The sequence below is a fragment of the Pocillopora verrucosa genome, chromosome 14 (genome assembly GCF_036669915.1).
Source record: "Pocillopora verrucosa isolate sample1 chromosome 14, ASM3666991v2, whole genome shotgun sequence".
Taxonomy (NCBI): domain Eukaryota; kingdom Metazoa; phylum Cnidaria; class Anthozoa; order Scleractinia; family Pocilloporidae; genus Pocillopora; species Pocillopora verrucosa.
The window spans coordinates 22,186,560-22,211,937 of record NC_089325.1 but is presented as its reverse complement, the minus strand read 5'-3'; the positions used below and the strand labels follow the sequence as shown (position 1 = coordinate 22,211,937).

The 25,378-nt window shown below is 37.8% G+C and overlaps 3 protein-coding genes across 5 annotated transcripts; 1 reads left to right on the top strand and 2 right to left on the bottom strand.

The window, feature by feature from the left end:
* Positions 1-369: 369 nt before the first annotated feature.
* LOC131797523 (E3 ubiquitin-protein ligase TRIM71-like) lies at positions 370-7,641 on the bottom strand. Its single transcript, XM_066161319.1, has 2 exons — positions 3,979-7,641; positions 370-2,580 (listed from the first exon to the last, which is right to left on the bottom strand). Exon 1 carries the CDS (start codon positions 6,823-6,825, stop codon positions 4,603-4,605), a length of 2,223 nt encoding a protein of 740 aa, XP_066017416.1. The 5' UTR covers positions 6,826-7,641; the 3' UTR covers positions 370-2,580; positions 3,979-4,602.
* A 115-nt stretch (positions 7,642-7,756) lies between these two features.
* Positions 7,757-17,543, bottom strand: LOC131797524 (protein phosphatase methylesterase 1). Its single transcript, XM_059115145.2, has 16 exons — positions 17,443-17,543; positions 17,226-17,322; positions 15,610-15,702; positions 15,188-15,245; positions 14,640-14,691; positions 13,999-14,067; positions 13,498-13,586; positions 12,918-13,008; positions 12,537-12,602; positions 12,228-12,390; positions 10,954-11,014; positions 10,510-10,575; positions 10,154-10,198; positions 9,983-10,047; positions 9,430-9,497; positions 7,757-8,832 (listed from the first exon to the last, which is right to left on the bottom strand). Exons 1-16 carry the CDS (start codon positions 17,523-17,525, stop codon positions 8,814-8,816), a joined length of 1,185 nt encoding a protein of 394 aa, XP_058971128.2. The 5' UTR covers positions 17,526-17,543; the 3' UTR covers positions 7,757-8,813.
* Positions 17,544-17,830: 287 nt separating this feature from the next.
* LOC136278016 (arylsulfatase B-like) lies at positions 17,831-25,368 on the top strand. Of its 3 annotated transcripts, none has more exons than XM_066161152.1 (7): positions 17,831-18,032; positions 19,021-19,107; positions 20,874-21,085; positions 21,291-21,502; positions 22,450-22,670; positions 23,379-23,647; positions 23,960-25,368. In XM_066161152.1, the coding sequence occupies exons 1-7, from the start codon at positions 17,885-17,887 to the stop codon at positions 24,194-24,196; spliced, it is 1,386 nt and encodes a 461-aa protein (XP_066017249.1). In that variant the 5' UTR covers positions 17,831-17,884; the 3' UTR covers positions 24,197-25,368. The 3 variants fall into 3 exon arrangements, with proteins under 3 accessions (XP_066017249.1, XP_066017248.1, XP_066017247.1); XM_066161151.1 differs by having other exon boundaries at positions 17,831-18,143; XM_066161150.1 differs by having other exon boundaries at positions 17,831-18,164; positions 23,960-25,364.
* Positions 25,369-25,378: the final 10 nt, after the last annotated feature.

Here is a 25,378-nt window from a genome sequence, read left to right as displayed (position 1 = left end):
AAGGCAACTGGGAAGGGGTAAGAGGGAAGGGGGAAGGGATTAAAGAGAACTGGGGAAGGGTAAAAGGGAAGGGGGAAGGGATTAAAGGGAACTGGGGAGGGGTAAGAGGGAAGGGAGATGGGGTAAAGGAGAACGAGGGAGGGGTAAGAGGAAAGGGGAGTGGAAAAGGGGAATGAGGAGGGAAAAGAGGGAAATGGGAGGGGTAAAAGGGAAAGGGGAAGGGGTCAGAGGGAAGGGGGAATGGTAAAAGGGAAAAGGGGAGGGATAATAGGGAAGGGGGAGGGGTAAAAAGGAGCAGGGGAGGGGTAAAAGGGAACAGGGAGGGGTAAGAGGGAAGGGGGAGGAGGTAAGAGAGACTTGGAGCGGGGTAAAAGGGAAAAAGAAAGGGGTAATTGGATTTCCAGAAAATTAAGGATTAAAGATAACTTCAATAGAAACAGTTAACAAAATATTAGGGCCTTCTTGAAGGCTACCCAGGAATGCTTTCCACTCTCCGTTGAAAATTCTCCTTTTGATTATTTGTGACAAAAGTTGATTAAAGTTGTCGTGAGAACAGCTTAAAAAAATAGGGCCGTGAATTCTTGAAGAAAAACAGTTTTAATCACTCACACACAATGCAGGTACTCTCACTGTTTAGTCACAGGGAGAGCCGACACAGCCTTGGGTGGGCCTCTTTGAATGAGATCTATCAACACCGACGAAGAAAAAATCTTCAAGATTCTTCTTCCAAGATTGCACATTTTTACACTAATTTTTACACCAAATCAAATAATATTTTATTTACTACTCTGAAAGATAAACACATACAGCTAATAAATGGAGACAAACGCAAGGACGACGAAAGAAAAAATAGGTACCCAATGGGTACTTGTGTCTGCTGCAGTGGAATGGAATCTGCTGTAGGCGCCTATTTTTTAATACTGTTAAACTGGCTAGAAACATCTCCCGAAAGGCAGTGCTATGGAATGCTCAAGGCATCACAAAGATGGGGAACTGAAGTGGTGAATGTCCAATGCTCCAGTTGGAGGTAAGGGATCATCAATATCAATCATCAATATCATGATTGTGATTACATCTTCATCACTGTTTAAATAACTTTTATTGTGTTATGGTACTGCAAAGAATCTAACATTAAAGTGAACGTTTCTTTTATTTTGTAGCAGAATATTTAAATCAAAGAATTGAAATACAACAGCCAATAGTTTTTAACAAAATTGAATAGTATCTGAAGTCTTTGTAACACAAGACAACTGTAATGCAAACGCAGTAGCAGTTTTGCAAAGCAAGAAAAAGTCTCTGGTTGTAATAATTCCTAGGAAATCATTATGTTTTTCATTTAATGGTAATATGCAATCAATTTGGAACAAAACATAGGTAAAACAAAGTTAGTATATTTACATTGTTGTGTTCAAGTAACTAATAGGTGAATATACTTTTAAAAGTATTTTGAAGTGTTTGTCTTTTAATTGAAATGAAATGTATCAGAAATGTAACGCAACAGAAATATTATCCCAAAAAAAGCAGCAAGTGTACTTGTAAATAATGTTTATCAGTCAGAGAAACAATAATTTCACTTAAAACCAGTGTCTACAAAATGTTTGTTGCAAACTGTAACAAAACAGGTATTATTAACGTTTGGTATTCAGTAGTAATTTCCACTGATGAGTGACAGGAAATTGTTCATTTTATTCAGATTTGCACTGACTCCACTATTTTTGTTTGTTGTTGAATGTTATGCTGGTTATAGTTGGTAACTCTAGAAGAAAGGCAGTTATGGTTTCTTCAGTGATCGGAAGAGTGCTCTTTCCTTGTGACGCTAGCATATCATGCAGAATGTCGTTGAACAGGGTCACTGTGATCTTCGATTCTTTAATTTGTACCAGTAGTTGTCCATAACATTGTTGAATGGTGGACTTCATATTCTGCTTGAGCCCACAAGTTGAACAGGTTAGTATGGGAGACGTCTCTATTACCAGCTTTTTGTTACAGTTGCAGCAGGCTTGATATGCAGTGACACTTCGCACTCCAAGTATTTCTGCTGCTGCTGTTGTATTGGTAAAGTTCTGAGGTAGCTCAGCAGGATTAATGAGATCCACAGAATTGTTCCCAAAGTGTCACCTTAATGGCTCCATGTGGGTCCACAAGATAGGCAAACAACTTTTTTTTTTCACCATCCTCTGTCTTCACTTTTTTTGTTGATTACATCTGAATAAGTTTGGCTTTGATGGTGATACTTTGATTTGTGTTTGCAGCTGAAATTGATTGGATATTGTTGGCACTTGGCAACTCAATTCTTGAAAAAGGTATTTCTTTTGTAGGCTCTAACAGTACATTGTTATTCATCAGTACTGTGGTTGCATCTCCTGCTCTTTCAATTCTAAAATTTCGAAGTTTTATTGGAGATTTCTTTTTGCTCATTTGATCAAAGTGTTCCTGTTTACTTCCGGAGAAGCAGACTCCTCTTACTAAGCCATCGGTGGTTTGTATGGACATGTCAAAGTAAGATGTCTTGCTACTTTTTTTAGTTGGAGACACATTGTGTAAGAAACCAACAATCTCTTCTTTTTGTTCTTCCATTGCCTGCAAGTGAAAAAGAACCTTTTGAGTTTGTTTCATAGCAATATAATGTATTTCAAAATTTCTAATAACATAGGGAGCACTGCATCAAAAGACGACGACGACTACGACAACTACTACAAATTTAACTATAACAACAAAATGCCAAAAAAAAAACTTACCTAGGTGAATTATAATTTTTTATTTGTTTACTTATTCATTATAAATCAATCAACAACAGCAGCCTCTACAGACAGGAAGGAATAACACTAAATGAAGGTTGGGGAGTGCAGTATACTGCAAACTGTTTATTAGATGATACTAATACTGAAAATCAAAGTGAACAATTACAAGAAATAGAAAAGAGCAGTGGTTCCAATAAGCAAGATGGAAATGACAGTAATGATAATGATGATCAGTGGACTGAAGATGAAGCAGAAACACCTGCTGGTGTTACTGACACCATGTTGACCAACACACATTATTTTGAAGACAGTCTGCCTCAACGTATTTTAAATGTTGCACCAGGAGAGGGAAACAAACCCTTAAGTATATTCAGAGATCAATATTCTGAAGAGTTAGCATATCCTGGTATATTCCTTGGTCAAAGTCGACCAGAAAATAAAGATAGACTAGCTAATGTTCATTATAGCGACATTTGTAAATCTGAACTAAGACGATCAGATAGGAGAGCTGCTATGTGTGTTGAAAATATATTCTTCAAAACAAAAAAGCTTCAAATGAAAATTCTCTTAAGAAAATCACAAGTTGCACTTAGGAAGTGCAAAGGAAATAGCAAATCTTCAAATGCTGGACAGTTGAAATGTGAAGGAGCAATTGAGCGCTTGATTCATCTTGATGAAGGATTCCAATTTTTGAAAGCATTGATACCTTACAACTGTATGCAAAGATCTGTTCATAGCGATGCTTAGATAGTAATTATCATGAAGAATACTAGTTCTAGGTTTCTCTCCTCTGTATAAAATCGACACAGCTTTCGCACATGTTTGTCTCGTGATAGATGTTTTCACGTGTGTAGTGAAATACATGTATCTTCTGCCAAATCCATTTCGTAAACAGGGCATATTATATCCCGCATTGGGCTTTGTAATCCCCAAGTGAGACTTAATAATTCCCTTAACGGGCTTTTCATTCCCCAAATGGGGCTCAATTGTTCCCCGAAGGGACTTTGCATTCCCCAAATGGGGCTCATAAAGCTTATTTTGCGTCCTGAGCACTTGCAAAATGGCCGGGCGGTGATCGTGTTGGCGCCGAGAAAGCTTCAGTCGATTTACAAATTCAAAGCATCTTTCAAAACCTTTCACTCGGCCGGAATGACACCCAGTGCGAATGCTGTGGCAAAATGAGAAAACACCTTTTAAGAAATCCATTACAAATATGAAAAGCGAAAAGATCACTCACCTTGCAAGCAATAATACACCCTGGCTTGACGAACGAAATCAGGACGATACGACGCAACCCCAACGTTTTTCGAAAGCACCTGGTTTGACGGATTTGACTTTGTCCTTTTCTCAGATTTGATTGGTTCCGAGTCTTCCCGGAAATCGGTAGCTCGCCACGACCTCTTTCGTTTGTCCTTTCCTCGTATCCGATTGGATAGATTATTCCCCTGAGGAACGAAGTTTGCACCCGAAAGTATTACAGGCCGAAAGTATTACAGGCCGAAAGTATTACCCCTCCGTGCATACTTCATGTATCGTGTCACCAAATGGAATCCGCAGTGAAACGTCAAGAGTAAATCCGAGATCTTGTCGTATATGAAGTAGCTGGTCGCGCGTTTTACAGCTTATCTAAGTGTCTGCATGCATTATAAATGCAGCAGACACAAAAATGAATAAACTAAAACAAAATTAGAACAAAGTTATCTTTAAAATATTTACAAAGTCCAATTTCCATTCTTTCTTTTTCTTTTTGAGCCCGCGAGGAATATTTCAGCGGCTGTTAAAAAAGGATCATACCTTACAACGAAACAAAGGTCACATTGAAAGAATCGCATCAGAATAACTGTTGAGCAATGTTCACTTTCTACTGCAAAACATGGACTACGTAATTTTCATAATCGCAAACCAACAACTTATTATCTTCAAAAGCAGCGACAAACGAGGGAGATTTAATTTCTTCAATATTAAACGAGTTAACAAATTTTCCATCTAAAGAAAACACTTGAAATCTGCGATTATTGTTGTTATCACACACGATCAGATTGTTAAACGCGTCAATAGTGAATTTTTTAGTAAAAAAGAGTTTTCCTGCACAGAGTTCCTCCTTGCCAATGTCATACAGATAAAGTCCTTCGTTGTTGAACACGTGAACATAGTTAAGTGAGTCAAATAAAACAAAAAACTTGTCTTCATGATAAACAGCAGAAGTCGGCTTACTAAAACCGTGTGATCCTTTGAAGGACTGTACTAATCCTGTACCGTCAGGGGAGAGGACTTTGACTGACTTGTCACCCCTATCACACACGATCATGTGACCATCATCTCTGACAGATACGGACCAAGGATCAATCAAATGCTGACTAATGACTTTAATGAAGTCGCCATGTTCAGTAAACAATAACATCTTACGCGGTTCCAAAATATCTCCATGAATGACAATGACTTCATCAAATGTTGTAAATTCCACCGAACGAGGAAACCAGATTTTCTCAGCATCAAGCCCCATGTCTCTTATTGTTCTTAGATATTTCCACTCACGATCAAACAAATGAACTCTGTCACTAGCAGGATCTGCTATGGCAATCTTTCCATTTCTTTTATTCACTGCAATACTACCTGGTCTTTTAAACTGTCCCGGTTCTATCCCATGTGATCCAAATGAATGAATAGCTTTGTATTGATGACCAGTCGCCTGAACTCTCCAGGGACTACCAGTCAGCGGTTGGCCATTAACCTCAACAGAAATGTCACGTAAGCCGACACTCTTTGGCTTGTAACGCACTACGTAGGTTCCATTCTTACAGTCATTAATTTTGGTTTCCTCCTCTTCTCCTTTTTGAGAGCGGACTATTACGGTCAGTTGGTCTTGTTCATCATAACATTGACTTCCCTTTGAATTTCGCGTTGTTACTGTAAAGCTAGTTTCAGTGCCTGCTTCTGCCTTGGTTAAACCTCTTCCTTTTGCCGATGATTGTGAAGGATCCGTGTTCGTCTCGAATACTTGACCCGGAACCAAGCCCCTAAGATTATTTATAGCTTCCACATTTACACAATAGACTACATGTTGAGGTGTACATACTTCAATATCCTGTGTGGTTAAAAGTTCCTCGCATCGACCAAGCACAGCATGTCCTGCTTGCAGAATTTCAGGACCGATACTTCGTTGTACGATACCTTCGCCACATTCGACAGAACTCTTTAGCTGAGCAGCGAGCAACTGAAAATTTCCTATTTCTGCTGCGTAATTCCTTTGTTGCTTGACTTTAATTTCTGCCAGCTTAGTTTTTACAGCCGTTTCATGTTCCTTCGCAGTACGAATAATTTCTTGCACAGTTTTCGTAACCTTCCTTTCAGCGGCGCAGATTTCATCTTCGCTTTTTTTCATAAGTTCAGTTTGCTCCGATATCTTTGACTCCACGATAACAAGTTTTTCCTGAACTCTGGCAAAGACTTGCGTCATTTGCATCTTTTGTTCTTCGGCAGCCTCTTGTAATTCTACTAAAGAATGTCGATTATGACTTACTATACTGCACTTGTGGCAAATACAAACGCTACAGTCTTGACAATAATAATCAAGCGGTTCATTCTCGTGATATTTCTTTGTACACATGGCGGGTCTGTGCATCAATTCCTCCACATCTTGCGCCTGCAAATTTTCGATCAAAACATTGCGATGACCTCTTGTGGCCTTCAGGCGTTGATGGGCATCAAAACAATCCTTGCAAAGAAAGTTCTGGCAAACAAAGCAGTAGCAAGTTGCCGTGTTGTTTTCTTCGCAACTATTGCATCTCTGAGCCTCTTCGCTGTCATCTCTTAGAGCGAGGAGATCCACCAATCGGTTGAGATGAAAAGATGTGGGAAGGCCGCCGCCAAACGTGTCTCCCTCAGGGATCTGAAAGCAAGCCTGACAAACTGGACATTTGATCGTCGTTTCTAACTTTCTCTTTGCATATCCTGCGTGTTTGTCGATACACCACAGGCAGAATGAGTGTAGACATGGCAATGTCTTGGGATCTTTGACTGTTTCTAGACACAGTGGACACTCGGCTTCCTTCTTGAGACTTGTAAAGAGCTGTTGAACATCCATGTCTAACTGAATAAGTTGAGAGCTGGGTGCGGTTGGCACGTCACATCGCTAATCATGTATAAAACGAGACCTAGAGGAGGGATGAGTCACCTAGTGAACCCTCATCCTCTCCACCCTATTCAGATTTGCAAGAGTAGCCTTAGTTTGATGTGTTTCAATGTGTTTTTTATTCTGTTTCTAGGGGTGGAGTGATTACTCTTTTTTTTTTAGTTTTTTTTTTTTTTTTGAGAAATGAAACCCATGGAATCATTTATTTTAACGCACACTTGTCGGAATAAGTTTCTGTTTGAGCGCCTAAATAAGGAACAGTTTTCAGGAACTTCTTGATTAAATGGCCCTGTTTGCCAACTTACACGTAGGCTGCTGTTGACAAAATTCGACCACACTCGTACAGGACAATTCTGCACGCATGACCGACGATTCTATTCTAAAAGTGTTTTATTATTTTAATTGTGAAGATGAAGTGAAGAACTGAATTCAGTTTCCACGCAAAGAAATTCAATGAACTTTGCAAACGTTTTCGAGTAGCATAACCTAACCTTGGTAATCTCCAAAGGTGTGCGTTATCTCGATAATTAAGATGGAGTTGCAATTTGCTGCTTTGTACAGCTAAATTCAGAAATATTACTCCCTTTTCTAATCATCTTTCTGCTTGAAAATTTCTGAATACTGCTGAGAATTTTCGTAAGTGCAAAGGTTTAAAGGATTTTCTTATCCAGTTTAACTTTTCGAGAAGAGTGACTGACACATTTATTTGTTTATATTGTTGCGTACAGAGTCTCCTTACTTTTGCTGGTTTTGCCTTTTTTTTCAGGAAACTTGTCACTAATCATAGCTGCTTAGAGCTCTTGTAAGTTTTAAATTACTGAACTCACTGTAGTTTTCTTTGCAGCTCCGTTGAATTTTAATTTTTTTTTTTTTGCATTAGTAATAATTACAATGATTGTATTAGTTTTCCCAATAGTAACTGTATTTAACTTCATTATAATAGTGAGGCTGTGCAGTAATTTAAAAGTCTTATTATTGTTAATATAATTAATATTTTTTAGAACAGTTGTAATGTTAATTTTGGTGAAAATGCTTACAACAGCAATTGCGCCAATCCTCGTTTCTGTGTAGTAATTTTAACTATGTCTGTAATTTGTACTTATATAATGATAATGATAATAATGAAATAAAGGCGTGTATAATTATAGCAGAATACAATTAAGGGGTATGGGGGTTGGGCTATTAAGACGGAACTTGGCTTGTGGGAGAGGATTATATGTGAAGGAACATGACGAAATAAATGTTCTGTTTTTTTTTTCAGAAAAAAAATCTTAAGATGATATCCAGATATGATACCATTTATTGTGAGTTTGTTTATCTTGTTAATGAATCAATTTTTTCATCGTTCCGATTAGATCTAATGCCACATTGCTCCCCAAATTTTAGGATCCGCACGCGTTGCGGACCTACTTTGCCCTGACTGGTGCAAACTTTCACTTCCGACTAGAGGACGTTTTAGCGGAAAAAAGAGGGGAAAAAAAGCTTTACAAGACTTTTTCGTATTTTAGCGTCAAAATAGTCTGTTTCAAACCTTGCACGGGTTATTATGCAGCGATCTTGGACAAGAAGGATTGTATAAAAGTGCCACTCTCTTACCCGCTGTATGCATCTAGAAAATGTCGTGTAAACTGAATGAATGCTGACTATGAAAGAAGGGGATTGCATATTTTCATCTCATAAGAGGAGGACTGACAATACACCTCGTAACGTAATGCTAAGCTCCGATAGCTAAGTGGGAATAGTATACAAAATGGGAAGAGTTGGTTTCGATAGCTGCCATACAAAGACTATATACCCACTCGATTGGCGTTTGCTGGTCTTTTAATCTGTACAGAAAGAGAACCTAACGTGTAAAGGCTTATTAACAGAAATTTAATGAACTTGGCAAAACTCTCTCCTGCTCGTACTCGTTTGACAACAAGAAGAAATACGATCCACGACTAGCACGCCGGCATAGGTCTGCAGAAGGAAAAGGTAACAAGATATATCAGAAATTCTTTGTGTTTGAATCGATTCAATCTCCTCGGTTAAAATTTGACGTCAAAGAAGTGTGCAAAACTAACTTGAAAACTTGAGCATTAACTTTCTTTACTTTCTACAATTTTAAGTTTACACCGAAAGTGACACACAAAACTTTGATTGTTTAAGAAAGAGGAAAAAAACAGCATGAGAAAAATTGTTCCCACCTTTTCATAACATCACTGAAACAACAACCCAATCACGACCAGAATATACAAACTCAAAAGAAGTTAAGTGTTATTTCTGTGTAGAAAGCTATCGACATTTGTGATCCTAGTAGGATGCTTGCCACCACAAAACCCTCAGATGGTAGATCATCCAAACGTGAAGTAGGATTCTAAAATTTGGATCCATGCAAAGATACTGCGACACTTACGGTTGTCACAAATATAAGACATCTTTGTTTCGGTGATGGATTGGGAATCCTTTAGTTCATAAAACAATAAAAGGTTCGGAATAAATCGCCCAATAAGGACAGAGTGCGCGACGAATATGACAAAAAACAAGTGCGGGAGTCAGTTCTATATCAATGCCTACCTCAGAAAGTTCTCCTTTGTCACAGCGAGTTTCAGCCGCATTAGAAATGTCACTAGGACTTCTGCAACCTGCACACATAAAGGACAAACCACAGTCGGAACACGGCAATAGTCACCTCAAGTAGCAGGTGTAAATAAGATGTAACTTTGGGCTAAGGGATACTTATGATGGTACTGTAATTTTTTTTCAGAATCGGTCTCTTTACCGTGAATCATGTTTTTCACGTTTTTAGAATTGAAAATTTCAGAACATTCGCAATTTCCCAACTTTATTCTATTCATACCACAAAAATACGTCAGGAAAAAGTGAAGGTTTGATTGTTACTAAATGTGAGAAATTTCAAATTGCTCTGAGGAGATGATGCAGCCGTTCACAACAAGGCATGGAAAACCCTGGTAAGCTCATTAGAATTTTTTTTTATTTTTTACTACCATTGTTAACATTATCATTCAGTATTATTTTTGTATTTATCATTATTGTTATTATAATTTAATTATTACTCTTTTTTACATTTATCGTTCTAAGCTGAGGATGAATTCGCTATTTCACTTACTTTGTCCGGGGCATCCTCGTGAACGCAATGACCGCAGCGTGGTAATACTTGCATCTGAAATTTACCTTCAAACGAATATTTCAGAGTTTCCATCCTTAGAAAAAATTGTCATTCAAACAAGAAAATATTATATCACATAAACTAGGTCTCAACTAATCTGAGACATCATACCTTGCATTTGACCAATCGTCAGATCTTTGTCAAGACGATCCACACCTGTGTCGAAAATTCGATCTTTATATTGTTAAGTGTCAAAACTACTTGCGCAGATCAAAGATATAGTTTCTGAAGAGCGCAAGGGAAATGGTTAAAAAATTAAATTGTCCGCGACTATATTCGTCAAAGGCATGGAGCTTTTTAATCACGTAAATCATCTAACATTCAACCAGAACAACAAAAACAATGAAAGCCTCATCATCATCATTATCATTATCATCATCCTCACCTTCAATATCAAAGTAAAATAAACAAACAAACAAACAAACAGGCACAAAAAAATTGAAATCCAGAAAATTACATTTGATTACCTGCCAAGATGAGAAGCTTTGGAACAGGACACGATAAGAACAAATTGGACATGCCTTTAAACCAGCCTTCAAAATTAAAAAGATAGAAAATAAAAACAAATAAAACTGATAGACAAAAGGGAAATATATACACCTGCATTACTCACGAAACGGGAGGGGGGGCATACTTAGTTCCTCAGTTCACCCACAAGGTGGAGACTCTTGTTATTTGTTAGAGACTTCATTCCTTCAGAGATGTAGAACAAGGGGAAACGAGACATGATCCCAACTTTTAAAATCCACAATTCCAGGGCTATAGAAGCGTGAAAAAAAGTTACCATGAATGACAAAGGTTTCTAAGGAGATGCACACTCGCAGGATTTTGTAGCCCTATCAAAGTACACGTCACATTTCCATCAGTGTTCACATGGCGAGAAGTGCACGTCTGAGTAATCTTAGACTCACCTTCCCAAAACTGATCAGTCTTAGACAAGTCAATCCTCCAAGTTAATCTCTCATCAGCCCTCTAAACGACAAATACCCAAACAATGGAAAAAGATTTGAAGTTAGTGCCTTGCGTGGAACTCTGGAAGTATGGTGGGCGCTGATCATTTTGACTCGCGCTACAGACTTCATCGAGAAGCAGGGACTGCTCTAGTCTATCATTTCTGTAAAACGTCTCACTAACGGCAGCATAAAAGTGCTTTCAACATTTACACACGCAAAGCAGTTCTCCTTGTAGCTCCGTTGGTTCTGCCCAATGTGAAGCAAGATGCGATGCTTTTTAGATAGTTTTCTCCAGTCAGACTTTTTTACCAACAATTCTGTAACTCGATTTATCCTCTTTTACAGTATTTGAATCATTTTTCTGTTTGATTAACTGATGAATGTGATATAGATAAGGTGCAAGAAATAAAAAGATTACGAACTTACAAATTGTAAGCGTGAATATTTATAAAAGAATACTTTTTGGGTGTATGAGGGTCGGAATATTTGAATGCAATTAGGCCTGTGGGTGATTATAAGAGCTAGCACACTGAAATAAGATATTTGTTAACAACATACGTAACCCCCCTAAATCTAATAGGAAGAGGTAAAAAGGAAGAAAGTAGGGGAAAAAGGGAACGGGGGAGGGGTAAGAGAGAAGGGGGAAGGGATTAAAGGGAACTGGGGAGGGGTGAGTGGGAAGGGAGATGGGGTAAAGGGGAACGAGGGAGTGGTAAGAGGGAAGGGAAGAGAGAAGGGGGAGTGGTAAAAGGGGAATAGGGGAGGGATGAGAGGGAAGGAGGAGGGGTAAAAGGGAAGGGGGAAGGGATTAAAGGGAACTGGGGAGGGGTAAGAGGGAAGGGGAAGGGATTAAAGGGAACTGGGGAGGGGTAAGTGGGAAGGGAGATGGGGTGAAGGGGAACGAGGAAGAGGTAACAGGGAAGGGGGAGTGGTAAAAGGGGAATAGGGGAGGGATGAGAGGGAAGGGGTAGGGGTAAAAGTGAATGGGGGAGGGGTAAAAGGGAACAGGGGAGGGGTAAAACGAAACAGGGGAGGGGTAAAAGGGAAGAGGGGAGGGGTAAAAAGGAATGGGAAAGGGGTAAGAGGGAAGGGGGAAGGGGTAAGAGGGAAGGGGGAAGGGGTAAGAGGGAACTGGAGAGAGGTAAAAGGGAACAAGAAAGTTGTAATTGGATGTCCAGAAAATTTAGAATTAAAGATAACTTCAATAGAAACAGGGCACTGCTGCTGCTTACCTTCTGCCCTGTATCCACCTGACTATTCCCTGCATGCACCACAGTCGAAGTTTTTATATTGACTGTTTCTTCACATTCTTCACTAATTGTATCACAGGCATGTGACAGTGGGGGAGAAGTTGGACACTCGCTATTTACTTTATCTTCACTGTCACCACTACATCTGTTGGTTTTAAACACAATTTTAATCGTACTTGAATGTAAATATAACTACAGACTTAATCAACCAAAACAACAGAGATTACAAGCATTAATGTCTTTGTCAAAAGCTTTCCACCACTGACTCAGACGAGAAGATATTAAATTCACCTGACTAACTGTCCAGCCATGGATATACGCGCTGATTCCACATTGTGGACCTGGCCACTTCGTATACTGCAATTGTAAAAACATGAAGAAAGGTCACATCATATAACATTTAGTCACCATTGGCTATACCCCTTGAAAATGTAAACTCAAGTAATTTTTGCTTCAAATTTAGCCCTGGAAGAATAAAACAAAAGAAATCACATTGAGGTTGAGGGATGATAAATAAATTTATTCTGTTTTATTCTCCCTAGCCTCTGAGTCATGTTAGAATTTTAAGATATCAAAAATGGTAGATTGGCCTCTGTCATTTGGATTATGAAAACTGAAGGAAAATGAAGGAAATCTTGTTTTAGACTGGTCCTTCATCCCATTTCAGAATACCTCCATTCTATTCCTTCTTCCAGTGATTGAAACGAAGATGGTCTGCTTTTCAAAAAAGACTGCATAGCAGACAATGCTTCCATCGCCGTCCCTATATGTATATAAACAAACAAATTTCTCCATAAATCCAGAGCTTTTTCTAAATAATACCCATATGCCTATTAAGTTACTGCCTGGACACAGTTTCTTGCTGAAAGTATTTAGCTCTCATTGAAAATTGTTAACCTTACTTCATCTTAACACAACTGACTAGTGACTTCTTCCACCCCACTTGTTCATACCAAACTGGTGTAAGCAGATATAAATTGGAAATTATACTAGGATTAAATTGGTCTTCTTTCACCACAGTCTTTAATTGGTCTAGAAAACTCATGTCATCCACTTGACCAAACAGATGTAAATTACATTGTGCCATTGTGAGGTAGTTTTCCTGTTTTAGCTCTGGTTGTCATTGGCTACTTCTGATATTTTCCTTCAATCTGATCAGCAATATTATTGTGATCACTCTGGTGTTACTTTTAATTACTACATTCATTTTAAATGCACTCCATGTACTTTTTTATTAGTCTCTCTCACTCACCTTCCACTACATCAATAACAGCTAGTCCAGCTAAAGAGGTACTCAACAGTTTTTGAACTCCAACATGAACAGCAATGGCCCCACCCATGCTGAAAACAAGAAATTACTATCATTAACCCTTAAACTCCCATGAGTACCCGAGACAGAATTTCTCCTCACAATATCAATACAATATCAACCAGATAAGTAATGGGAATAAAGAAAAATATCAATTTGGGGATGATTAGTTGATCCAATACTAAATTCTCTGAACTAACATTATAAGAATTGTATGATCGACAGTAAGAAGAATAACAAATTTGATCTGGGAGTTCAAGGGTTAAGCCCTTGTGATCAACACAAACACATCTTGTTACTATTACCCCACACATTTTTAAAACATTGGCTTTGATAAACAGCACTTTCCTTTGTAAATATTGCTATACACACTCTTATTAAGCATTAAGGACAAATCAAAATAAAAGGATTTGCTCCAGACATTTCATAATAAGTGCATTTTACCTGTGTCCAACCAGAAGTATGGGTGGAGGGGAATCTCCGTAGAGAGCCTGTACAACATTTCCAACATCTCTGTGAGTGAGAAACAAACGGTTCTTATTGAAGTATGTACATTATAAAATATGTTCAGTAGTAGGACATGTATGCTATTGGCCATGCTACAATATATACACAGTAGCCGAAACTTTGTGCAAAAATATGTTCAAATATTAGTCAGCAGACAATCCATGTTCCAAAAGGCCACCTATTTTCCAAGGGCAATGCTGAAGGAAGCCTGTGAGCTTCAAGGAACCAATTATGTTAAAGGATGTTGATGTAACAGTAACAAAAAATAATTTTTTTTAGTCACTTTTGAACACCTGTAACTAAATTTCATGTTGTCTTTAATATACATCTAATTACTTATTTTTATTACTAATATTGGGCCCTGACTACAAGTTTGGGGAAACTGACACAAAATTTTTCATCTCCTATACATTGATCATGCATTCAACCAATTTTTCATAATCACTCTCATGCAGACATCCAGTAAAGCACTCACAGGGAAACATCTGACTGAGTCATTATTCCCTTACTCATACCTCATGTAATCTAGCAAATACATCTGGTATCAGAGATCATTAGGATTATCAGGTAAAACTTACTTTGATAAGGTATCCGCTGACAAATCAGAGTCATCTTCTGTGGATGTGTCACCTTTAAAAGAAGCAATTTTCATATATTTCAAAATTACAGCACAAACATTGTCACTCAACACACGTCCAGTAGTGCTAAGTACACAAGTATAGACCCTATATGACTAAACACTTATGAAACGAGTGTCTAAATTTATAGGTTATTTAGGTGGTAGGCAGTAAGGGTATTTGTATGGAATTTCTTTCCACCAGGATATGATCATTCAATAGAACTGTCAACTCTGTTTTTCCTGTGATATCTTCATGCAAATCTTGTGCATTTGGCCCTTTTCACCCAAACATCAGTATGCATATTCTCCACACTCTACCCTTTACATTTCCCAATATGCTGACAAGGAGAATTAGTTAAAAATCGGAAGCTTCTTTAAATGGTGATCATTTCCTGTGTTCTCTTAACCTTAATGTGTGATTCAGGGGTGATATTGTAAGAAGAAATTAGATGTTAGTCATTTTAAGGGATCAAACAATTATAGGTTTGTTAAGAATAATACACTTACCATGTCCTCTGAGATCTAATGCTAAAACTTGACAGTGACATATTCTTATGATTGATTTCTAAAAAAAGATGAAAACTCTCTTAGTATTATCACTTGATAGCTCTTTTAATTGTTTTAAAGGTGTAAAAGACAGTCACTTTTCAAATCCAGCATCCTTCTCTAGATTAACTTTTCATAAAGAGCTTCCAAAAGTCTATCTCAGTTGGCATGGACTGGAGAAATCATCTTCAAAATCTCAAAACAAAACAGCCAGACTGGTCAGGAAGTTTGCAGTCAATCACAGAGGACAATTTTCAATACTGAGGCACTGGTTTGCTTAAATCATTTGAGTGCACAATAGAATTATAAAACACGCTCACGCTATTGGATTTGGGTACCTGAATGTGCTAGCTATGTTATAAAGTGTTATGACAAATACTTACAGTGAAGACAGCCCATGACAAAGCAGAATGCCCTCCGCCATGAAGTAACAATAGAACTGGACCAGAATTACCAGCCTGGTAAACTCGAAATCTCTATTGCACAAGTTGCCAGGCAATAAGTCAAGGAAATTCTCCTAATCTTTCCATTCCTCATCATGGCCACTTTAACTTAACCCTTTAACTCCCAGTAGTGATTAACATGAAACTTCTCCCAATAATATCCATACATTATTCAGCAAACAGGTAATGAGAATATTCAAACTTATCAGGTAGAAGCTGCTATCTTGATCTAGCACCAAGTTCTCATAACTAATTTAGGAAATGTGTTACAGCTAGAGGGGAGAATTAACAATCAGATCTTGGGAGTTAAAGGGTCAACCTCTAAGAGTGACTAACATCCAATTTCTCCTTAAAGTATCTCCATAGAATCAAATATTAAGGTCATATGAATCCATGAAATTATCTAACTAAGTAAAGAAGTTCTTCTCCTTGTCAGTAACTTAGGAAATGTATGAAGAACAGTATGGACAGTCTAATGATTAAGGGAGAAAAAAGATAAAAGAGACATGTACATATCCTATTGCCATGGCACTGGCATTGAGCTTCAAAAGTCAAGCCGAACAGGGCATTGTAACTGTAAGGAGAATGTTCCTGTCTATTTTTTTAGTTTTTTTTTTTAGTTTTTTTTAGTTGGTTTTTTTTTTCATGGTTAAGCATGCTATTTTGGTGGTCTTCGTCAAACTTTATCTGAAATATAAATACCTTTCTAAAATAAATCAATTAAATAATTTCTTTGTCACATGAAGATAGCAAAAGTTTTTCACCCTCTATAATTGTACCAAGAATAACAAGCTTACTTCGCTGAAACAGAACCCCTCATGCCCTAACTATGAGCGGTTGTCACTGCCAAAAATACAGGCAAAATGAATGGTTTGTAATAAACAGAAATGTTCTAATTGTATAAACCATTTTTTGCTTGAATATTTCAATTCACCATAGGTGACTTGTCCATTTGTATTTTAAATAAGTCTCTTGAGATAAGATAAACTGTTCTCCAAAAGACAAGTAGACCATTTCTATTTATTACAAATGATTTATTATGCCTATATTGTTGGCGGTGACAGCCGCCCATACCTAACATTAATATCTGTATTCTTTGCACTTTCCTCTTAACATTTCCTAAGGACAACAAGGAGACTTTTAAAATTAGGGGCTTCTTGAATTGGTTATCATTTCTATTATTCTCATGACCTTTTTACATTTGATTCAAGGGTACTGAAAAGGAAAGGAGAAATTATACAAATGTTGAAGTCATTCACTGATAGGGGTTAACGAGTTAAACAACAAAAGGGAATGCATTTTCCAGTAGTAACGACCACAGCTTATGACATTCAACGTCAACATGCTGGCCGTTGCATGAAGTAATTACAATTGCATAAAATGTTTCGAAAAATACAACTGTAGTATGCACAAGAAGTAAGGTCAAATGAATTAACATGACTTTTGTACTAAAATAACTTTTAAACAATCACAGCACTCGTAATTAACGTGGGTATGGAATTTAGAGGGATCTCCCCTTCTCTCATTACAGAAGCACTCAGTGGAACAAAAGATACGTTTTTATCATTGACACAAACATCTCTCGAACTATCGAAGTAATCTTCCCAAGACAACGGTGTGTAATCACGCTTTCGTCGCAGTCCTCCCGTGGATCTGTTTGTGCGATCAAAAGATCTCAGTCCATAACAACAGCTACATAAAGTTTTTTACAAACCACCTACATAAAGTTCTTTACAAACCACCTACATATCAATTCAGTGTCTTAATTCTTACCCGTAAGATTTCCCAGGTCGTTTCGGGGCAGGAGGTAAACCAACGTATTTGCTCTTTAAAGCCTCTTTCCTCAGTTCCGACATTTTGGATTTTTTTCCCGATATTTTTATCGCAGGCTCATATTTTGCTCGCGTGGGGTTTGCCTCCACACATTTGTCATACAGTCACGGTCACGCAGGGTCAGGTAGTCAGTCACACAATCGCTAAACCCTGAGATATGTACATCTTCTTCTTCTGTTTTTTTTTTTTTTTTTTTTTTTTAATCCTAACTTCTATTTATCGTATGATTTTAACTGTAATTAATATTTTTTAACAATAATAGGCATGCTTCAATCAAACTCAAGTTGTAAAATTTTTGCCCCCTTGTCGCATCACCAGCCTCCAGGAAAATGAGCCCGCGCTCCTCTCTCAAGAGGATCGAAGAAGGTGTTAGACTACGGTGATGTTTTTGTTCAATAACGTTGCATTTACTGCGACGGTCGTCTCCATCATCTCTTGTTGTATTTTCTGGACACAAGCTCTAGCTTCACAGCCTCACATATTGCTACTATTGGTCGATGATTTGGGATGGAGCGATGTTGGATATCACGGTTCGCAAATAAAGACTCCTAATGTAGACAGACTTGCTCGTGAAGGAGTTATCCTTGAGAATTACTATGTCCAACAATACTGTACACCAACTAGAGGATCTCTCATGACAGGCCGGTATCCAATACACACCGGTGCGCATGTTTTACTAGTTTTCTTCCTTAAGACTCACGAAAAACATGTTTTGGCCGGCCTTTAGGGGGTAACTTTTCAGTATCTCAACAGCTGATATCATGCTAGGGTTAATTTTGGGTTAGGGGAGGGGTAGGTGCGTAGTTGCTGAGAAACTTTCATTGATCCAACTTTTGTGACCTTAGAGGAACTTCTGTACCAAGTTGTCCTGCAGCCACTGCTAGGAACCCGAGATGCTATGTTCATTCAATTTCTAGTGGGGAGGGTAAGGGTAACTTTAAAGTGGGGACAAGTAAATTAAACTTTACTGAAACTTAATCAACATTATTGAATCAAGTGAACAAGCTAATCATATCAGTGTCAGAGAAATGGATTGTAGAAGACCAAGCTCAGTTTGTATACATGTGGGATGAAGATTGCTGTCAACTGGATCATGTGGGGACAAAGGAGACTTAGAGGTCCATGCCACTCCCCCTCCACCCATCTTTCCCATCTCAACTTTTCAGGGGGGGCATGTTGAAGAAAAGGATTTTTTGGCAAAGTTTAATGTGATGAGTGGAAGACTGGTTTCAGAATTTCCTTAAAGTGATTACAGCCCAGTCATTTGCAATTCCTGCATTATCTGTTTATAGACTTCTCCATTTTGATTTACCCTGGAGATCCCTTTTTTTCCTGTTCCCATGTTTGTGGCAAAATTTTACAGTTTGAAAAACAAAGTTAACTTGAAATCTTTAACCTTCCATTTTAAATCCAGGACATATTCCTTATAAGCTAGTTTCTTCAAACAGTATTGAAGCAAAGTTTAACCAAAAAAATTCAAATGAAGAATTACTGACAGCTGTTTCTTTACATTTTCAGGCCTACAACATCGAGCAATTCTTAGTTTAACCCCTTTTGGACTTCCTCTAGAATTCTCCATTCTACCAGAGAAGTTAAAAGAAGTAGGTAGGTTGAGTATCTAAATTATGTTACTTTTAATCCTTTAACTCCCAAGATCTGATTTCTAATTCCCCCTCCAGCTGCTGCACATTTCCTTTGAAATTAGTTACAAGAATTTGGTGTAACTGTACTTGTAGATCAAGATAGCAACATCTGCCTGAAAACTTTTAATATTATCATTACCTGTTTACAAGATAATGTATAGATATTATAGGGAGAAATTACATGTTATCACTTCTCAGAGTTAATAGGCAAAGGCTTCCAAATTGGCTTGTAGTATGAACCAACTTTAATGTACATAAAAACCCAAAACCACTCACAAAGTCATCAAAACTCAAAATGTACACAACTTAGAATACATAGGTGGATGTGAATTTGTATTTGAGTTCAAGTGGAAGCTAGAATTATTACAAAGAAAAAAACTGTAACAAAGACTACAGTAACTATATTTTTCTCCACTATGACCAAAACACTAAAAAATGGTCCAAAACACAAAACCAGAAAATATTAATGCCCCCCATTTCAAGGAATTTGTATGCTTACTTATTATAATTACTATAGCTGTTGTAAAATAGAAACATTATTTTACCATTAAGAGCTCAAGGTTTTGGTAACCTGATTCCTAATTATAAAACCAAGATTGATATATAAAAGTAAAATTAAAGAGCTATATAAATGAATAAAAATAACTATTTATTAATAAACAACCATGTATTAGTAAACTAAAATTATGCAGATTCTAAGTCTGCAGCATGTCACTTAGAGAGTTCTTTGCACAAAGTATTTTAATTGCACAGAGTATTTTAATTGTGGTATACAAGAATAGCACTGACAAATTTGCCAGAGAAATTCTCTAGTTCAAGCATATTCAAGTTGCAAGGCTAAATCATCACAAGCATTGAACACATTTATGTACATGCACAAATATTTTTTACCTGAGCAGGAAGTATTGAAATTTTGTCTCCGTGCTTTCACTTAAATCACTGAATTATGTAGTACTCAAGTATTTCCAAGATTCCATCAAAATCCCTCAGTAGTGCCCTTACAAGCTTCTTTATTATGTAATAAAAGTATCAATCAGTTCATATTGATCTCTGCTTCAAAAAGCTAATTGGATTGAGGTTGGATAATTAAGTAACTTTTGGTCAGGGAAGTGTTTCAATCTGACAATTTCAGAAGGCAAAAGCAAATAAAATGCTTAGTATAGTGCAAGCTCCTGGCTCCAAAAGGAAAAAAAATATATATTTTAAAGATGCTGCATGCAACATACCTGGGTTAATTTTCACTTAATTTAAAGGTCTGGAAGGCTGACCTAAAGGAAAGGTTGATTGTTGGTTTTAAAAAAAAAAAACTTTAAATACTTTAATTCCCATGAGTCACCAAGACAGAATTTCTCCTTACGATATCAATACAATATCAAGTAGACAAGTGATGAGAATCATAGGAAAGAAAAATATTATTTAGGGGATTAATAGTTGATCCAGTACCAAATTCTCCAAACTAACACTACAACAACTATATGGCAGAAAGTGAGGAGAATTACTAATGAGATCGTGGGAGTTAAAGGTAAAAGCGACAAGTAAGAAAATACCCCATTATGGCTCTGGCTATACCTCAGTTGACCCCTGATTACTCAATTCTTCATTTTATTAATTCATTTTAACATATTATGTTGCCATCATTTTCTCCATTTTAACAAATTACTTTCCACCTTAATTCTATACTAATTATTTTCATGAATTCATTTCATTTTATTATGTTGCCATTTTCAGGTTACAAAACACATCTTGTTGGAAAATGGCATTTAGGTCACTATACATCTGTGAGTACTCCAACACACAGAGGCTTTGATTCCTTCTTTGGATTCTACAACTATGGACACGACCACTTCAACCACACCCATGATGGCTTTTTAGACCTCTTTGAGGGTGAAAAAGTTGCCAGAGGGTACAAAGGACAATACACTTCCCACCTTTATGTGCAGGTGATTTGGAATAAGAGTTCTCTCTTAGTAAATTAATGCTGGCACATAGTTTGTCTTCTTTTCACCAGTAGCCCTTAAGCTCACATAATCCCATTATGTTCTAACTATTTCTGGAATTTAAAACCATATGAAAGAAAGCTGAATGGCTTTTTGGTCTAGAGTTTAAGTTTTTTCTCCCTGAATCAAATCTCAACATTTTGTGTAGGAAGTCGAGAGAATTGTTGAAGAGCATAATTCTTCTAAGCCGTTGTTCTTATATATGGCATTTGAGAATGTCCACGACCCAATTCAGGCGCCTGAAAAATACCTGAACAAATACAGCTTCATCAAAGACAGGGATAGGCGAACTTATGCGGCCATGATGGATGTGGTGGATGAAGCCATTGGAAATATAACAAAGGCTTTTAGAGAGAAAGGGTGAGGGCTTTTTTTTTATCGCTACCTACTGACAACTTTTGTGGTTTGGTTTGGGAAATATTGAACATTGCTGTATAATGAGATCGTCCTGAGTAACTATTTGACCTCTAAGAATGATTAGCATCTAATTTCTCTATATCCCTTGTATTAAAGAGAATAAAGGAAATGAACACCAACTAAAGAAGTTCTTGATTGTCAAACAAATTCTCCCTGTTAGCACCTTGACCCACCTTAGGAAATGTATGGAAAACAGTATGGAGAATATATATACTGATGTTTGGGTGGAAAGGGTTAATATTATGTTGATAAATATCAAGAAAATAGATGCAAATATTTAATCATGCACAATCAACTGGGAGATAAAGGAGTATTTACATGTTTTATTACTCTACTTTGTCTGTTTTCCTTGTTGTTGTTGTTTACATCATCTTCATTGTGATTTTTCAATGTGGACTAATGTCGGCACCCAGAGACTAAAACTAAAAATCATAGGTTCATATGAAATTTTTCATGTTTCTCTTCATCTTTGGAGATCCCTAGGAAAATACTTGGGAGAGAGAAAACCTCAACAGCGGTCTCTGTTCAGTGCAGACATCCATCAGATAAACTTTCGCATTGAATTAAAACCGTCATTGTGTGCTCCCCTGGGTCTTTGAGGACATGGCCTCTTTTGTGATTTCACTCCCCCCCCCCCCCCACAACACGTTGTGTCAGAAAGACGCTCCCATTTGGGAAGAGGCTTTGCGTGAAAACCCAAAGAACAAATGCAAGGTATTAAAACTGGGTGAGATGGGGAAATTTAATGCCACTGAGAAGTTACATCTTTTTTTCAGAAGGTCATTTGGTTTGGGATGGTCTGGAAGGGATATCTTTGTTAAATAGGCGCCATCATCCTCATATTGATCCTAATTACTGTTAGTTACTGCTCTTTTTATTGACTCCTCTAGGTTGTGGAATGATACTCTTGTGATCTTTAGCTCGGACAACGGTGGAGACCCTTTCTACCGCGGCTTCAACTACCCCCTGCGTGGATACAAGAAGACGTTGTGGGAGGGTGGCGTGAAAGCGTGCGGTTTTGTTCATGGTCAGATGCTAAAACGGAAGGGGGTGATCTCACGTGATCTCATTCACGTAACTGATTGGTATCCGACTCTTGTTAACCTAGCAGGTACTACAGACATAGTTATTTCCGTTTTCTTGAACTGAAAAGGGCGTCCTTGAAGGCTAGCGCTTACTTACGATGTGAGTGAAGTTCAAAATCACTGCCAAGGATTGTCACGCAAAGCTGTTCCTTAGGGGGACCTTTTTTTTTCTGAGTGGGTGTTTCTTGAAATCCTAGAACCCGCAAGGGAACACCGATGAACGTAATTGGGGACGATTACAGAGGATACATGTTAGGTCTTTCAAAAAATCGCGAGACTGAAGAGTTGTCCAATCACATTCGATGGACATTTCTAGAAGAAGACATTTTTAGACATTTCAGAAGGTTTTACTTGGTTATTTTGGTGAGGTGTTAATTTCCACGCTAACGTTAGGTTTTGCAGCGATGGAATAGTTAACTTGATCAAATTGAACGTAACTGGCATATAAATGTACTCACTTCAATACCATTGAAGATACGTTTTAAAATGCACTGGTTTCTGTCTTTTGAGTGGGTTACATGTTGGGATATTTTTCAGATACTCAGTAGTAATGTTGTTGTTCTATTTGTTGTTTTTTTTGTTTTCTTTTTTGTCGGGTAAAGGACGGCCAGAACTTGGCCGAAATTTAACTCACAAACACATATACAGTTCCTACTGTCTTTGCTAATCCTACGTTTGGAGACGGTTTGAATGCCTAAGCACAGTCATGGTAACTTGCTAGTGTTGTTTTGTAGGTGCCACATTGGATTCAAACCCTATGCCAGTGGATGGCTTTGATGTATGGGAAACCATTTCTAGTGGAACACCTTCACCCAGGACAGAGCTTCTCCATAATATTGACTTTCCTGAGAAAAGACCAGGGCTTTTATTGACATATGACACATGGTACAGCGGAGCAGCAATTCGTGTTGGTGACATGAAGTTATTGATGCATGTACCCAATGCCACTTGGTACCAGGTTCCAGAAGAAGGTGGAATCGCTCCAGACATGGAAGAAATCTGGGTAATGGGTTTTCCTTGTTCTTATCTTCTTGCTCAAACGCATTCCATGTCGTAGTCGTTGACTTTTCCTTGTTTGTTTGACTGAGTTTTCTTGGAAGTGATCAAAATTCCCCATGCGCGCTCCCAGCAAACCAGACCCTTGATCTTCTGTTACGATTTATGTTTTCACACACCAGGGAGGGTGTTCGGTTATTTTGGTAAATACTCTACCCGCACGGTACCCCTTTTCAAACAAAAGTTTTGAATCTGAGAAGCAGCAGAATGCGAGAAAATATTTTAGACGAACGATAACTTTTTTTTTTTTTAATTTTAGGATCAAAAAACAAACATCGTAGAACTGGCCCTATATAACATAACCGCTGATCCTACAGAACGTTACGACGTAAGCCATAAGTATCCTAACATTGTGCGACACCTGAAAGATCGAATACATGAACACTGGAAGACCGCTGTCCCACCGGGGATCGTTCCGGACGATATAATGGCTTTAGCTGTAGCCATAAAAAATAAAGCATGGGTATCATGGAGAGACACTTGCAATGCCAAATAAGGGTATAGATATTTCTTCAAAATGCCCACCTCTAATAGAAATCGGTCAATTTTTGTCGGCGCAAAGATTTCCCATCAATCCCAAAATAAAACGTTCTTAAAGGCTTTAAAATGTTTTGGTCGAGAAAAAGAAATGTTGGTCTTTTTCTTTCCATCTATACCACCAGACGTACAAACTCAAATATCGCTAATTTTAAACTGCCATTTCTCTAAAGGTTACCCATTACTGACTAATATTGCCGAACAATTTAAGGTTTTGGGTCTGGTCAAAACGTTCTGATCTGGAAAGTTCGCCATCCAAACTGTATTTCGTTGAAATGTTCAGTAAACGACTCGAAGGATGGTGAACCTGCAAAAGCACCCAAAAATATATGTGCGTCATTGGCTAAGCGTGAGGTCAAAATGGATGGATATTAGCTTAGTTCTTTTTTTTTTTTTCCATGGACTTCGACGAACGCCAGAAAAGAACGGGACTAATCATCTTAACAGAACAAGCTCGGTTAGTAAAGGATTTATCACGTAGCAAAAGGATCATCGCTTTGCTTATTTCGAGAGACAGGAAACAAAGCCAACTGTTCTATGTAGCAGAATTACCCCACGAAAGTCCTTTATGTTTTCTTTGTTTTGACTGTCTTCCGCAACTTCTTGCGACTTTATCGCTGACGTGTCCAAAAATTAGTTAATTTTCTCTTGCGAGGTATCAAAGAAAAAAACATATTTTAGGCCTTATTTTCACTATTACTTAAAGTAGTGTTCATAACTGCGAGGATCGTTTCCTTATTCGTTTCTTCAACCGCAGTTTATAGATATGATTTTCATAGATTCACAGTCATGTATTCACCACTTCAAGGGTTTATTTGGAATTAACATAATGGCCAACTTCCCAGTTGGCTTATTAGCGCCTCCTGTAGAGCGCTGCACCAGTATCACAGAGGTCATGGGTTAAAATCTTGTATAAGCCTGAGTTTTTTTTTAGGCCTTGTTCTCACTACTCTTTATGTAGTGTTCTTAACTGTGAGGATTGCTTCCATATTCGTTTCTTCAACCGCAGTTCACATATATGATTTTCATATATTTACAGTCATTTACGGGTTTCACCTTGTTGTGTAAGACCGCTGGTGAATGAATGGAGGCTTGGGTACAAGGCTAACCGTTATGTTTATTCGCTGTGAAACATTGCATG

Bases quoted from the DNA above. Each gene is read 5' to 3' on its own strand.
- LOC131797523 (XM_066161319.1), bottom strand. From the start codon at position 6,825: ATGGATGTTCAACAGCTCTTTACAAGTCTCAAGAAGGAAGCCGAGTGT.
- LOC131797524 (XM_059115145.2), bottom strand. From the start codon at position 17,525: ATGTCGGAACTGAGGAAAGAGGCTTTAAAGAGCAAATACGTTGGTTTA. The intron at 13,587-13,998 runs GTAAAATGCACT...TCTTGTTTTCAG, and splicing joins ATACTTCTGGTTGGACACAG to CATGGGTGGGGCCATTGCTG. The intron at 13,009-13,497 runs GTGAGTGAGAGA...ATATACATATAG, and splicing joins TGTTATTGATGTAGTGGAAG to GGACGGCGATGGAAGCATTG.
- LOC136278016 (XM_066161150.1), top strand. From the start codon at position 17,885: ATGTTTTTGTTCAATAACGTTGCATTTACTGCGACGGTCGTCTCCATC. The intron at 18,165-19,020 runs GTGCGCATGTTT...TTACATTTTCAG, and splicing joins CCGGTATCCAATACACACCG to GCCTACAACATCGAGCAATT. The intron at 23,648-23,959 runs GTAATGGGTTTT...TTTTAATTTTAG, and splicing joins CAGACATGGAAGAAATCTGG to GATCAAAAAACAAACATCGT.